Source organism: Anguilla anguilla, chromosome 11, assembly GCF_013347855.1.
Source record: "Anguilla anguilla isolate fAngAng1 chromosome 11, fAngAng1.pri, whole genome shotgun sequence".
Taxonomy (NCBI): domain Eukaryota; kingdom Metazoa; phylum Chordata; class Actinopteri; order Anguilliformes; family Anguillidae; genus Anguilla; species Anguilla anguilla.
The window spans coordinates 22794067-22807755 of NC_049211.1; the positions used below are offsets into that span (position 1 = coordinate 22794067).

The 13689-nt window shown below is 43.5% G+C and overlaps 1 protein-coding gene across 5 annotated transcripts in view; it reads left to right on the forward strand.

Moving 5' to 3' along the window:
- LOC118208611 (semaphorin-3F-like) overlaps positions 1-13689 on the forward strand; it is an 80994-nt gene that overhangs the window by 46134 nt on the left and 21171 nt on the right. For 3 of the 5 annotated variants that reach the window (XM_035383454.1, XM_035383456.1, XM_035383455.1), the window contains exons 3-7: positions 5487-5647; positions 5952-6014; positions 8623-8742; positions 10662-10751; positions 13057-13150. In XM_035383454.1, coding sequence (XP_035239345.1) covers positions 5487-5647; positions 5952-6014; positions 8623-8742; positions 10662-10751; positions 13057-13150 — 528 coding nt within the window. The remainder of the gene's footprint in view (positions 1-5486; positions 5648-5951; positions 6015-8622; positions 8743-10661; positions 10752-13056; positions 13151-13689) is intronic. The other 2 variants (XM_035383457.1, XM_035383458.1) reach the window with 1 other exon arrangement.

Below are 13689 nucleotides of genomic sequence, written 5' to 3' on the forward strand. Positions count from 1 at the left end.
GAAACCAGCTGCAGCGTGCTCTCATTTGACTGCATGTCTACATAAAAGGGGTTGGTTGGGGGGCGGGTCGGTTTTGAAAATGCTACACAACTTCTGATTCTCACAGCAAAGGCATGATGTCGGAGCCAGCGGGCAAATCAATCATTGTTCAATTTCCTGTCCCAGCAGGCCTTGCGGTCTCAGCGCGAGAGGAACGTCGGGGTTAGCAGCTCGATCTGAAGAGGCGCATGCAGGGGGGACGTGTAGGGACGAGCAAGGCAGGGAAACTGTGCGGTATGGCACGGCTAGACCCAGAGCCGCTATGCAGGATGAAATGAGCGTTGGTGCCAGGAGAGAGGATGTTTAAAAACAGTTTGTGGGTTGACAGGAGACTGTTGGGGCTGCCAACAGGAGAAGTGAGCAGGAAACAACTTGCAAAACACTCAGGGCTCAGAACGTCACACAATTTCAATATCAAATAAACAACAGAATGGCTTTAAGTTGCTGTGTTCCACTTTTTCAATAGATTGTGGCCATACTTATATTACTGTCTAATTTCTGAGAGGTCTGCGCACCTGTTTCTTGGGCTTATGGCTAAGCAAAAAGGGTTGTTTGTGAATTCAGAAATCATCTTTGGACAGCTTAAGAAATTCCGGCTGTTAGCCAATTCAGCCGGTTGCCTTGGACGTCCCTTGCATGGTAATTCTGGAGCAGATTCTGTGTATGAGACACCTACCTCTCCCCCCACGCACCCGACTCCATATCCAGGCAGGAGAACAGATCCTCGGTGTACGGGCCATATGCGATACATCAGTACTCCCTGATACATGTGGATGAGGGCGTGTACACGCTCCATGGATAAGGACTTGGCTGCGTTCCCTTTCATGAAAATGCTGACTTATAAGGCAGCGTTTTAAGGCAGGAAGTAGAACACGCGATTACAAGCGCTGCCCGATTTGTGGGCATCACCGAATGCTGCCTACTAAGACAATTATTTCAGCCAATTTTGAGCCGCCATTGGATGCATCCTTATTTTTGAAAGCAATGCCACAAATCCTTGAGATAATAAAAAATATCAAATTTCCATTAAAATGAACAAAGACTCCAAAATGGAACTCAGCCCGAGTCTGCACCTCTGTTGACACGGCCTGCACCTGCATCCTCAGGCAGATCTGCATGGTGCCGAGGGAAAGTTGATACAAAATCTGGTCATATGATATGATGAATATGATATGCCAAGTCAGCCTGCACTGAGGAGGCAGGTACGGGTTGATAAAGAAAGAATTCTCTGCCATTCTCTGGAGGTATTGCACACACCCCAATCTCTCACTGCTTGGCAGAACCACTCCTACTCTTGGTGTTAGCTGGGTGTAACCCTTAACCTGCTGTACCCCCTGCACCATGACACCTGTTTGCCTTCTGTGCACCTCCTTATGAGTTTAAAACATTGTGATAAAAAGAGAGACAAACCATACTTTTGTGCATGAATGTACCTGATGAAAACAGGAAGAGCATTTGCCAATCTCTTCCTTATGGACTTATTGTGTTGTCGTTGCTAAATTCAGGACAGTGAAATATGGATTACGGTGATTCATTATCAAAAAGCACAGAGCCTGGTCATCTAGCAGTGGTGACAGACGCCGGATGGCTTTGTCGCGGTGACATGGCTGATTGAGAAAAGGTTTCCAGCTTGCAGTGGGCAGAGTGTGAGCCGGACCCACACAGCGGGCTTGATTGTCCAGGTCCATTAGACAGGAAAAACGAACTGGACCGCCATCGGAGTGCCTCTTGGGAATTCCCAAATTCATCCAGAATTACCTTTCCCATCCTGCTGCCCACCATCAGAGCCAGTCTGGATCAGGTTCCCCGTGCCCAGACCAGTAACATTTGAGTTTCACTTTCCACATTAATAGGGCTATTTCCACACCATGGGGTTTAGGGAACAAAGCATCACTCTGTCTGCATACTGCCTCGGTCTGAGACGGGCTCTATCCAAACTCACAGTAACAGTAGAAGCCCTAAATAGGGGATACTTGTATGTTTGTTTTTAGCCTATATTTGAAATCCCCCAGGGTGAGTCGATGGGTATAAAACAGTGCCGTATTTGAATATGATATGGGTGGGAGGAGGGAGGCAGTACTGTGACATGGTCCATGACCAGTCTATAAAGATCCCTCTTTCACCTAGCTTTACCTTAGAAATGCTCAAATGGAGTCCTGAATTAATTTTTGTCTGGGTGATGGGAGTGTGCTAACTCCTTCTTTTGCAGGAGTTATAATGGTAATACAGCCATATGGCAGTATGTAATTTTGCTATTATCAGTTGGATACAAATAATATTCATTGTTTTCAACATATGTACTGTGTATGTGGCCTCTGCCTGCTCCACCACCATCACTCAAGTTCACACCCCCTAAGGTTTTTGAAACAAACTGATTTTAAGAGCGCTTGAGAATAGAGGACATTACAAGAGATTTTGGTTAAGGTGTAAAGTTGGTGTGAGAGGTCAAATGGTAAACAAGACAGATGGATACCGAGATGTCTTAGATGGTAACTGTATAAAGCACTGATTGGTGAACTCATGGATACCCTTTCTGACACGGCCCATATGGCGTGGGCACTGGAGCAGGAATAATAGAGACCTCTGGGGAATAAGAGCTATGCCATCCCACTTGAAACTGAAGCGAGAGAGAATAAGACACCGCCATGCTGTCCAATCCAGGTGCCTCTGGGGCTGTAAAAACAGAAGCTGCGACATGAGCTGGAAAACCCGCCGCTGCCATCATTGTATGGTCTGTGCGTCCCTCTCTGCCTGTGCGTATCCCGGCTAAATGGGTTATGGAATACGTACGCTTCAGTTCCAGTCCCGTTGAGAGGCTGGGGTTGTTTCTACAGGTGGAATAACACGGAGACAGGATGTCATATTGAGACGCTTCCATTGCGAGCGTTGAATATGAACTGGAGCTGGTGCCACATCTGAGATAATATATAGTAGCTGCCGAGGGTTAAGCCCACTCTCTTTGTCTGGAAATTCTATTAGTCTGATACAAGCCCTTCTGCCGCTTTGTGTGAATCACACTGCCGGCCTCTATAACACCAGAGGGTTCTTCACAAAAGCTGGTAAAGAAATGTTAATTTCCCTTATTTTACCTTGCAGCTGTAGCAATGGTTATTTTTCCTCTCTGGTTTCCGCTTAGATATTTAGCCCTAGAACAGAAACCGAGCTCCAAAATTCACTAAGGTGACAGTGATCTTTAACCAGCTGAATGAACTGCCAAAGGATTGTTTATGACTGATTATGGAGTCTTGCACATTTTTGTCCTGCTCAAGCTGTTGCCCAGGACAGTGATAAGGCTTTCTGTAAGTTGGAAAAGAAAAAATTTAATGAGGTCAATGTTTAGGGGTAAAAAAATATATAAATAAATGCATTTTTATTTAGCATTCATTGCACTGCATTCATCAATGGGGTGATATTGAAGTGCTGTTGGGGGAAGGGCAAAAGTAATCCCAGGTTGTAGAACATTTGATATGTTGGCCCTGTGTTCCAATCCGCTGGCCCAGGTCAGACATCAACCCTGTTCAGCAGATGGCCACCATGACTGCTGAAGAAGGCCAGGCAGTGACTTCTGAGGGCCCACTGCCCTCTCTTTTTTGTGCCAGGCAGCTAGAATTGTGTGTGCGTGCATGTGTCCGTGTGCCCATGCATCCGTGCGTGATAGAGAGATTGAGGTTGTGACCTCTCAAAGGAAAGCCACACTGACGGGAGCCCATCTTCCGTCTGTCCTATTGGACGCAGCGGGGGGGGGGGCCTGGAGGAGTGGTGCATGCGAGTCTGCGTCCCTCGTGCAGTCCATCACGGAAAGACAAACAGTCCCAGGTCACAGGCACATACAGTGAAGTGGCTCGGAGGGATAGAGCCGGGACAAATGTCAATCAAAAATGTGACCTGTAAATAGAACCCAAGCAGATGCTCTTATTAAATCAGACTGCATAAACATAGAAGCACTAATTCCATTAATCTCTCAATATTGACATAACCCAGAATTTATATTTAGCTTGACTAATAAGATCTATAACATATGGTTTGAGAAGTCGCTGAAAGGCAGTTCTCTCTCATGTTTCTGAAAAATTAGTATCTTAATCATAATTGTTCAGTTTGTAGTTCATAGGTGGCACCTATATATAATTAAAGTTGGTTATAAGCCACTACATAAAGAAATATGGGGTATATTGCAAAATATTTTGATTGTTGTTTCCTACTTCTTGTTATTGTTTGCCTTGAATGCTATGCTCACTCAATGTGGTTTTCAATATTCTGTAATAATCAGCAAGATATGTGTGTTTCTGTTTAGCAACCATTCCAGGGATACTATAGGTCTGCTGAAGTTAATGGGGAGTGGTGGTCCTTTTAAAAACACACCCCCACCTGTGCCTCACCATAGTCAGGATTCATTTGCTAACAACATCCCAAGAAGCTTGGGAGTTTGACTTACCTCACATCAAAGTATCAGTCTCATCAGGTTCATATTACCTTAGAGTTAAGGACATGATTAGTGAGATCTACCACTGAAATGATGGGAAGATCTCAACAAAATTGTACTTTGGAACATCTGTCTGACAGTGACTCTTGAAAGAGAGGAAAGGAAAAGCCAATCCCACAGATGCTAGTCCTAAATACAGTGGGTTTCTATGTCTCTACTGTTCAATTTTTGTCAAGATGAGATTCATGGTGTGTGCCTCACACAGATATTGGTACTGTATAATGTGTACACGGCATGTGATATTATAAAATGGATGTGGAGCACAGTTTGTTATTCGAAAGCGTAACTAACCACGCTATAGCCTAAATGATCTTAACTGCTTCGCAGGAGGAAAACCAAAAGCATCCAGATATATCCTTTAATAGCAGGGTGCACGGATACAGATGCCACTAAAAATAAGGGATCTGCCAGTAGCTTGGAACAGATTTTATTATTTATATTGTCAGCCAGCCAAATATGAGGACATTTCACACTGAATCAGAGAACAATATCTAAAGATCTAAAGAACTTGCAAGCTGGAGAGCATGGAATTGATTTTTTAAATTATTATTATTATTTTTTTGCATATGCTCCAAATTATTTAATGATCTACGTTGGCTTACATTAAAAGAAATTACAGCTTTAAAGGCATTAGAAATGCGGGAATTTTGGTTATCAGCTGGAATATCCTGAAATTACTCTAGAGGATGAAAGGATGTGAGCATGTGTGTGTATGCGTTCAAATTCTTGCTGCTAAAAAATTCTCATAGATATGTGGGTAGATGCTTCTTGAAAAAAAATTCAGAAATCTGCTGGTATTTTACTGGTTATAGGGGTTAAAGTATTTTGAATAAAGTGTGTGTGTGTGTGTGTGCACGTGCATGTGTATGCATTTATAAGTGGGTACATGCATATGTGTGTATTTATACATGGTACCTGCATGCCTAAGCATGCTTTGCTAAAGTTGTGCTTCCTGTTTGTTCTCCAGAAATGAGGTCCACGGGCACTGCTCACCATTTCTCCTTCCTGCTCAACTCCACGGATTACCGTATTCTGCGCATGGATGAGGACCACGACCGCATGTACGTCGGCAGCAAGGACTACATCCTCTCTCTGGACCTCCACGACATCAACAAGGAACCTCTTATTGTAAGAAACACTCTCTATCTCTACCAACCCCCCTCCCCCATCCCCCATTTCTAATCCCTTCTACCAACAGTATGTTTAAGCTACTGCATCCCTGTGCTACACCTACTATCTTATTTGAAAGAGCTTCCCATTTGTTTTGGAGATTGTGCGCAGTGTTCGTTCCAGGTAGCAAAACACTGTAAAAGCTGCTTGGAAGCAACAGGCCAGGGGATTTTGGGTGGGCATTGCTGTTGGTCAGTCCAAGGCATATAAAATAACTCAATGGAGTAAATGTTTTGTTACAGAATGCTTTTCTTTTCCTCAGATCCACTGGCCCGTTTCCCCGCAGAGGAAAACTGAATGCGTTTTATCTGGGAAGGACACCAACGTAAGTATTCTATCTCATGGAGTGCATACATTCATTTGTCGGGCTTGAAAGCACAGTGCTAGTTTGTGTTAGCTCTTTGATATTCTGCCCTGCTGTGAATTTGCTGAATAATGAGAGGGTTTTTTTAAACCCTCTTTTTATTGATTTGGATGTGATGCAAACTCAAGTGGACTGAAGAGCCATGGAGCCGCATGGGCTCTCGCCTTTGGCCGAAAAAAGGCAGAGACCTTTGGGGTCTCCCGCGTGTGGCAAGCAGAGACGATGCGTCCAACATGGTGTAATCTATTCATCGCCACGGGGAAGAGCGAGGCACATCGTACGTTTGAAAAATAAACACAGAAGGAGGGCCGAGGGGGAGAACCCATATCAGTCGCGGACTTCTTACAGGAACAGTGGGATGGGAGCCTCCTGGTGCTCCCTCTGCCTGGCGCTCTGCTAGGACCCCTGTCCCTCCCCTGATAGGACACTCCCTGCCTGCCCGCTGCTCTCTTTGTTCTGAGCACGGCCAGATAGATTCCTAAGGGTTACCCAGGGTTGAAAGTAGCTTTAAGTGCAGCTCAGTGATGTTCCCAGCATTGATGGATCTCTGGGGTTTGATTGGCAGATTGAATTTGAGGCTGTATCATCAAGGTCAGCTGTGGTTCAGAAGTTGAAAACACAGGACTGTTCTGTACTAAAGGAGCCCCCTGGGGTTGTTGATGTTCTGTAACACAACCCCTTGTGGGCACCCCGTGCCTTCCCTGTGCCTCAGTGCTCGAACATAATAAGGAGAATGATGATGGTGCTTTTGGGGGAAAAAGGAAAACAAATATGTGACCTTAAGGCCTCTGAAGATCAACAAGGGAAATAAACAAGCATTGGGAGTATCAAACTTTACCCACCATAGGGGTAGAAAAGCAGCAAAATCAAACCGCAGCTCATTGTGGAACATTTTTAAAATGCTAATAACAGTGCTGCAACATTGGCTCCTGTATTGATTTCCTCTGATTCCACTCACTGATCTGCTTGCGGGCGAGCTTAAAAGAGGTTGCAATACACTGTGTTTTTGAATTAACTCTACAGGAGCAAGAGGGAGGCCCATGTGGATAATAACCATGCTCCCCTGCTGATACAGGGAGAGTGGGGCTAGTGTTTACCCAACTGGAATGTTCATTTACATGCGTGTGGCACCCTCCCACATCTCGCTTTCCATTAATGTGGACTGCCCTGCTTGTACTTTCATTCAGAGAAAGCTGGCATATTGGCCACCAAGAACAGCTGTTTTTATTTAAAACAATGATGTCAACACAGAAATATATATAAGGTATAAAATTGTATAACAAGCAAAATATAGTTTTTTGCATTAAAAAAAAATGCACTTGATTTTTTTAGATTTACAAACCTAAATGTAAATTTGGCTATTCCCAGAATGCTTGATGTGTAAATTGGGTCAATCCCACCATTCCCAATTTACATGCCAGGCACACCAGGAGTGGTGTATTTTGGGAAATACATAGTGACTGGTTGGTGATTGTGGTAATCTGTGTGTATGACAGGAGAGACTCAAAGAGCTTCAATCACTCGGGCGGTCTGGAACACCTGGGGGGTTAAGCCGACAGGAGTTGCGGTAACCATGGGAAACATGGAGCTCTTCAGGGAGTGACATATAATGATACAGAAATTAGCAATTCTTAGAGGGTAGAATCCCCCTGCAAGGATCAGGCATGGGTGAAGGGTTGCACGTACTCATGCGCATGCAAGCAGTTGCTTCTCCACAGGGGGGAATCAAATTAACTGCACAGATTCTGAGACGTGCATCTGTGCAATCTGTAGCTTTCACGCACTGCTTTCTTTCTTCCTGTTGAAGGACTTAAGCATTTAAATAACAAAATGGCATTCAAATCACGTGTTCACCTTCAGCAAGAGCATGGGTGAGCACACCCTTTTTTTTGCTCAAATGAATTGTATCCATTTTTCTCCCAAGCCAGTGGTTGGTATGGGAACTAATTTTGTAATAAGCCTATCAATAGCAATCTGATAGCCAGGTGTCCCTTTGAAATCCAGTAACATCCTGCCTGCCAATGACACAGATATCTTCAGCCTTCAATTCTTTCTGACCTCAGAATGGGTGGCATCTAATGAGACCTCATTTGTGAAGAAGGAATTCTGAGACAGATGACAGTCTCGTTTGCACAGAGGGCAAGTGGGAGAGGGTCAAAATGGGTTATAGGGCCTAGTAGGAGATCTTTTTACCTTTTCACCTTCAGCAACTGAGGAACTGCTAGACTATTCAAAACCAACTGCAGGTACCAGCAAGGCTTCCAGTCAAAAGAAAATTCTGAGAACTCAATTACTGGAATTTCCTTTTTTGCCTTCTGACTACAGATTGAACAATTCTCACGATTCAAATTGGTTCAAAAATGTTTGTAGTTAATGGGTATTGATGACTTTGTGATGTTTGGAGATTCTATTAAAGTTTCAAACAGTGAGCAGTGCTTTGTAGATTCAGTCCACAGTGAGTCTGCCAATGGTACTCCTTTTGTTCATTTAGTGAAAAGATATTTTAAGTGAGTTTTTCTTTTTCTTACTTTTAATATACCTCTCTTGTGTTCTATATCGCCTTTTCCAGGGAGAATGTGGAAACTTTATTCGTCTGATCGAGCCGTGGAACCGAACACACCTGTACATCTGTGGAACAGGGGCATACAATCCCGTCTGCACCTATGTGAACCGAGGACACAGGGCCCAGGTAACCATAACCACGTGTGGTGGATGTGGAGCAATAGCAGAGCAGCAGTTTCCATTGAGAACACAGAAGCTTTTGGGTTTTCTTTTTTTTCTCTTGTTGTTTTTTGCTGACTCTTCTTGCACTTCACCACTCCGGACATTCACCCTCCACTGGAGTACCTATTGCCCTGAACACCCTCATAATGTTGCACAGAGACGGACTGACGAGGAGTCCTACTGTAACCAAACTCAGGTTCTGAAACTGTGGCAGTTGTCACTTTGACTGGGAGTGAAGCAGATTTGCCTGCCAGTGTCAGGACACTGACACTTTCTAAACTAAGGAAAACACTGAATAGACTCTCTTTTCCTCCTTTTAGTATTTTCTACCCTGGCTGCCTCACCTGGATACAGGACTTTGGTGCCAGTCTATGAAGGACGTCATTAATGAATGAGTCTCTCCTCCATCAAGCATGAACCTTAAGCCCAAATCTGTCATAGCTGGAGTCCCAAGAGCACATTTACTGCACAGTGGTACCATTTAACTGGAGGGCTTGAATTAACCTGTCCAAGCCAACCATATTCCAATTTGAGTGAATTTCCTTATTTAGAATTTTTTGCTCCTACCCTCAAACCTTGGGTCTCTATCCAAGTTATTTACTTGTTCTAAAATGACAGTCAGGGGACCTTTAAAAAGAGGAATAATTTTCATTGATTTGCCAGGGGCCCGATGTAAGGATTCTCAAGATTCTTAGTTTGCTCCTGCCCAACTGCTCCATATAGTGTCATTACCAACATGACATCCTGGCAACTGCATGGACAACAGGCCGCCCTAGCCAATATAGCACCACTGCACCATACCAGGGCATTACCAGCTCCAGCCACCTCTCGACCAAAGCCTTTTTAGAATAGTGTCTACAGCATTCCCTATACCTCCCACCTCCATTAGTCTGGACTGTTGGTAATTCACTATGGCCGTTATAGTGGCCATGGAATGTCCTTGTTATGCATTAACAAGCTGTTATTTTTTTGTCTTCACATTAAATTAACTGAGCAGACAGTCTCGTAGTTCGTCTCCCCTTTCAGGGAGAAGACTGCGACAGTGACGTGAAACCATACACCGTCAAATGCTCTCTGACTCTAGACAGGAAGCTGGGTCAGTCATCGCAGGAGTTAGCTTCTATCGCTTCTCCTTGCCAAAAGTTTCCGAAGCTCACTGTCATACACTCTTTCAGAGATGTATTTTATCGGGACTGTATTTTTCCACACAGAAGCCTTTAATGTGTGTGTTTTCTTTGTTCTGCCATTTTAAACCCCATATAAGCAGCCGTGTGTGCAGTTTGTAATGGTTTTATGCATGTAAGAAATTATAGCTTACATTATACTATGGGCCATTTCACACCACTAATTGACTCATTTTTGGCAATGGCTGATACTCTGATACTGTGTGGTGGTTACATTTGTATGTCAAATGTACTAATAATATGCCTGCAGTTTACGCCATCTGGCTTGACAGACAGAGACCTACATTATGGGTCATCTTTATTCTCACTGCTGTTTTTCTTTTTCTTTCTTTCTTTCTTTCTTTTTCTTTCTTTCTCTCTCTCTCTCTCTCTCTTTATTTATTTCCTTCCTTCCTTCCTTCCTTCCTTCCTTCCTTCCTTCTCCTCCTTCTTCAGATAGGAATCACACATCACACATTCCAGTGCCTCTCTCTTCCTGTATTATGGTCGTCATATCTGGTGAAAGCTTTCTATAATATTCCCCATTGCCAACTGGATGTTAACATTATTGCGCTTCTGTTAGTTGGTCTTGCAGAACCAACCTGTGCCAGAACCAGGGGTTTTATGTGGTCTTTGGTGAGGCCACACCTGCCCAGCTCCAGTGTTGTCAGTAGAAGGTGGTAACGCCCACCCTCCGCACATGTCATATCTTCTGTTTTAGGCTGCCCTACACCTGCAGATGCCCCAGTCCGGAGGGAGGGCCAGTCGAGCTGCAGATTACAGCACCACCCCTGAGCCAATGGGACATCAGGTGGGGCATAGTTTTGGGGTCAGGTGCCCTGGGTGGGCATACCTGGTTCCTGAGCTCCACACCAAATCAGGGCAGGGATTTCAGTGCCAACTCGTTGCAGGCCTGAGTCAACAAACTCTGTCTTTCCAGGGGAAAGGGGGTTGCATGTCTCACTACCTAACCTCTTGCTTTTGCTTACCCTTTCTGATTTTTACACTTCTATTGTCCATCTGTGGATAAGACTCCTCTGAAGTCATTAATTTCTTCTCTACTAAGCATGTCTATTCTTTTTAATTCCTTACTTTTATTTTGTCTTTTTTTTTTCCTTTATATATGTCCTTTTGACCTGGTTCAGCATTAATTTTCTCTCTTTCTCCTTCCAAGTTTAGTTATTTTAAAATGAGCTTTACTGGCTGTCACTGTCTAAACATCTGATATGTTTGTGCTAGAAGAGGGGCCTGGAGTTTTGGTCTAAAGGGTCAAAGTATAGTGCATTGTGGTCAGTGTCACAGTTGTCTACAACAAGGTCTGGGTCAGTGAGATTTACCTAGTATGGGCATGGAGAGTATGGTCTCTGTGACCATTGCTATCACCTCCCTATCTGCTGTCAAAGATCATTGCCTTAGGCTCTCAACATCAATCATAGAAATTAATACATTAGTTTGGTAGAGAATATATTGTTCCAGTTGCATAGCAACAGAAATTGCATGAATGCTGAGAGCTTATTGAGGCTAAATCCACCTTCTGAGTAACATGCTACATTTATCCAAATGAGCACTGTGCATGAAACTGTCACATAGATTGGCTTAAATCCGTATCGAATGTGCACTGGACCCTCCCTCACTCAGTCAAATCCAGAATTCTTTAATTTCTTTCACCATTACTGAGGTCCAGTACATTACATTTAGGCACCTTGCAGATGGTACTCTTATCCTGTCAAGTATCTCGCACGCTTCCAATTTCTTTTTACTTACAATCCATTTATTCAGCTGATTGTTTCACTGAAGCAATTCAAGATGACATACCTTGTCATGGGAATAATGACAGTGCCCAATCAATGTTTCAAACCTGCAGCCTCTGGACCAAATTCTTATTCATGCCCATAATTTTGGATGTGATATTGGATATGTGCCCTCATACTTTTGGTCATGTAGTGTATTTGAGTTAGTTGTGTGTCTGGTGTATTTAGCGAAATACCTTCCTGGAAGCAATGAACTAAATTACAAATGTTTTAGAAGAGAACAGTCTTAAATTCATATTAATGTTACAACTGGAGCATTACCGCAGATTTGTACAAACCAGTGCTGTTTAAAGTGTTTAATTACTGTTTACTTCTGAAACACGACATTGATCCAAACTGGGTGTACACACCTCAAAAATAATAACAGGGCAAGTTAAAGACAAAACTGACCTCATTTGTCCTTGCAAACTCACAAATTGCCGTTAATCTGGATTAAGGATTTTACATGCAAGATACCAGCTGCAAATCAACTGTCTGCAGAAAAGTTGCACAGTGAGACAAGTCACACAGAATTATGAAAGAAAAACGTAATACTGAGTTTCAGTGGAGGAGTCGTGTCTTATCCCTGGCTTTAATTAAGCCTCAAGTTGAAGTGAAATGACGCCCATAATAAAGATGTGTGAAAGGTCTTTATGTCCACGACCGACCCTCCCTGTTAGAAGTGTGGGTGGACAGTGATGTCTCTCTTGTTTGCCCCACCCTCCGTTTAAGTAATCCCAACTCTCTCCTCCATGGTGCAAGTCATCACATGTTGGAGTCCACCCACCGTGTCTAAATTTCTGCCAATCACCCGAGTGCGAAGCTCTAGACACCAAGAATGGCAAGCAACCCTCAGTCATCTGACTTGTGTCTGGGAGTTGTGATTTGTTTCCTCTTTCCTCTTTCTGGTGGATCACAAATGGCCACAGCACAAAGGAAGGGCTGTGAGAGGTAGCCAAGGAGACAAAATAATCATTTTTGTCCCTCGCAGATGTGTTGCTAAGTCCTGAGTTTTGTATTGCTTTTATTGTAAGGAGTTAGTGTCCTTGTCTTTGCTTGTTGTTTAAATATGTCCTATACTGCCTGACAGACCCACAGGCCATTTTTCAGTCATAATGAACCAGGGTTCCCACAGGAAAGCCTGGAAAACCTGGTTCCCCCTCTATGTATTACAGGTATTCCCATAAAATGTCCTGGAACATAATGTCTTTAAAACAGTGGGAACCCTCATAAGATGATAATGCATGCACAGTTAGCACTGTGTTGTTTACTTTATTTGGACTATTGAATTATTAATGGGACCATTTTGTGTGCTGTCTTCCTCAGGAATACATTTTCCGCCTGGAACCGGGAAGAGTTGATTCTGGAAAAGGGAAGTGTCCCTACGACCCCAAACTCAACAGTGTCTCGGCTTTGATCAGTGAGTACTTTCTGGCTGGTATGGCAAGCATCAGTTGGAATTAGCTGTGTTCAAAAGAGGGCTGTTTTAGTCAGGTTCTCCAGTTCTCAGGCCCCCTGGGAATGTTTAAAGAATCCTCTGGCTAGAACAGTCCCATCCCCATACTCTCATTTGTTCATGAAACTGTCAGCTCTTCTGAAAAGAAGCAGCCCTTCCCAGGACCTTTCTGATAGCCAAATTGTTTTAGCATACTCTCAAAGCGTGTATTACATTTCAGTCAGTTCAGCCAATTGATTCGTGCCCTTCCCAGAGGGAAATTTTTAACGCATGGCATTCGTAATTCTCTTCTCATGAAACAGTGGAATCTAAGGCATGTTGTCGGGTGTAGGTCATTTTTAGGTCTCAAAAGAATCTGTACCCTGGCACAGAAAATGCTTGATAAAAGCATTTTGTTTGTTAACTGTATCAGCCAGAGAAATAGGTTAAATAAAAATATTTCAAGTATCTGGAAGCATGTTGAATTTCCCAGTTGTTCTGGGCCTTTCTTCCAAATGGTTAAC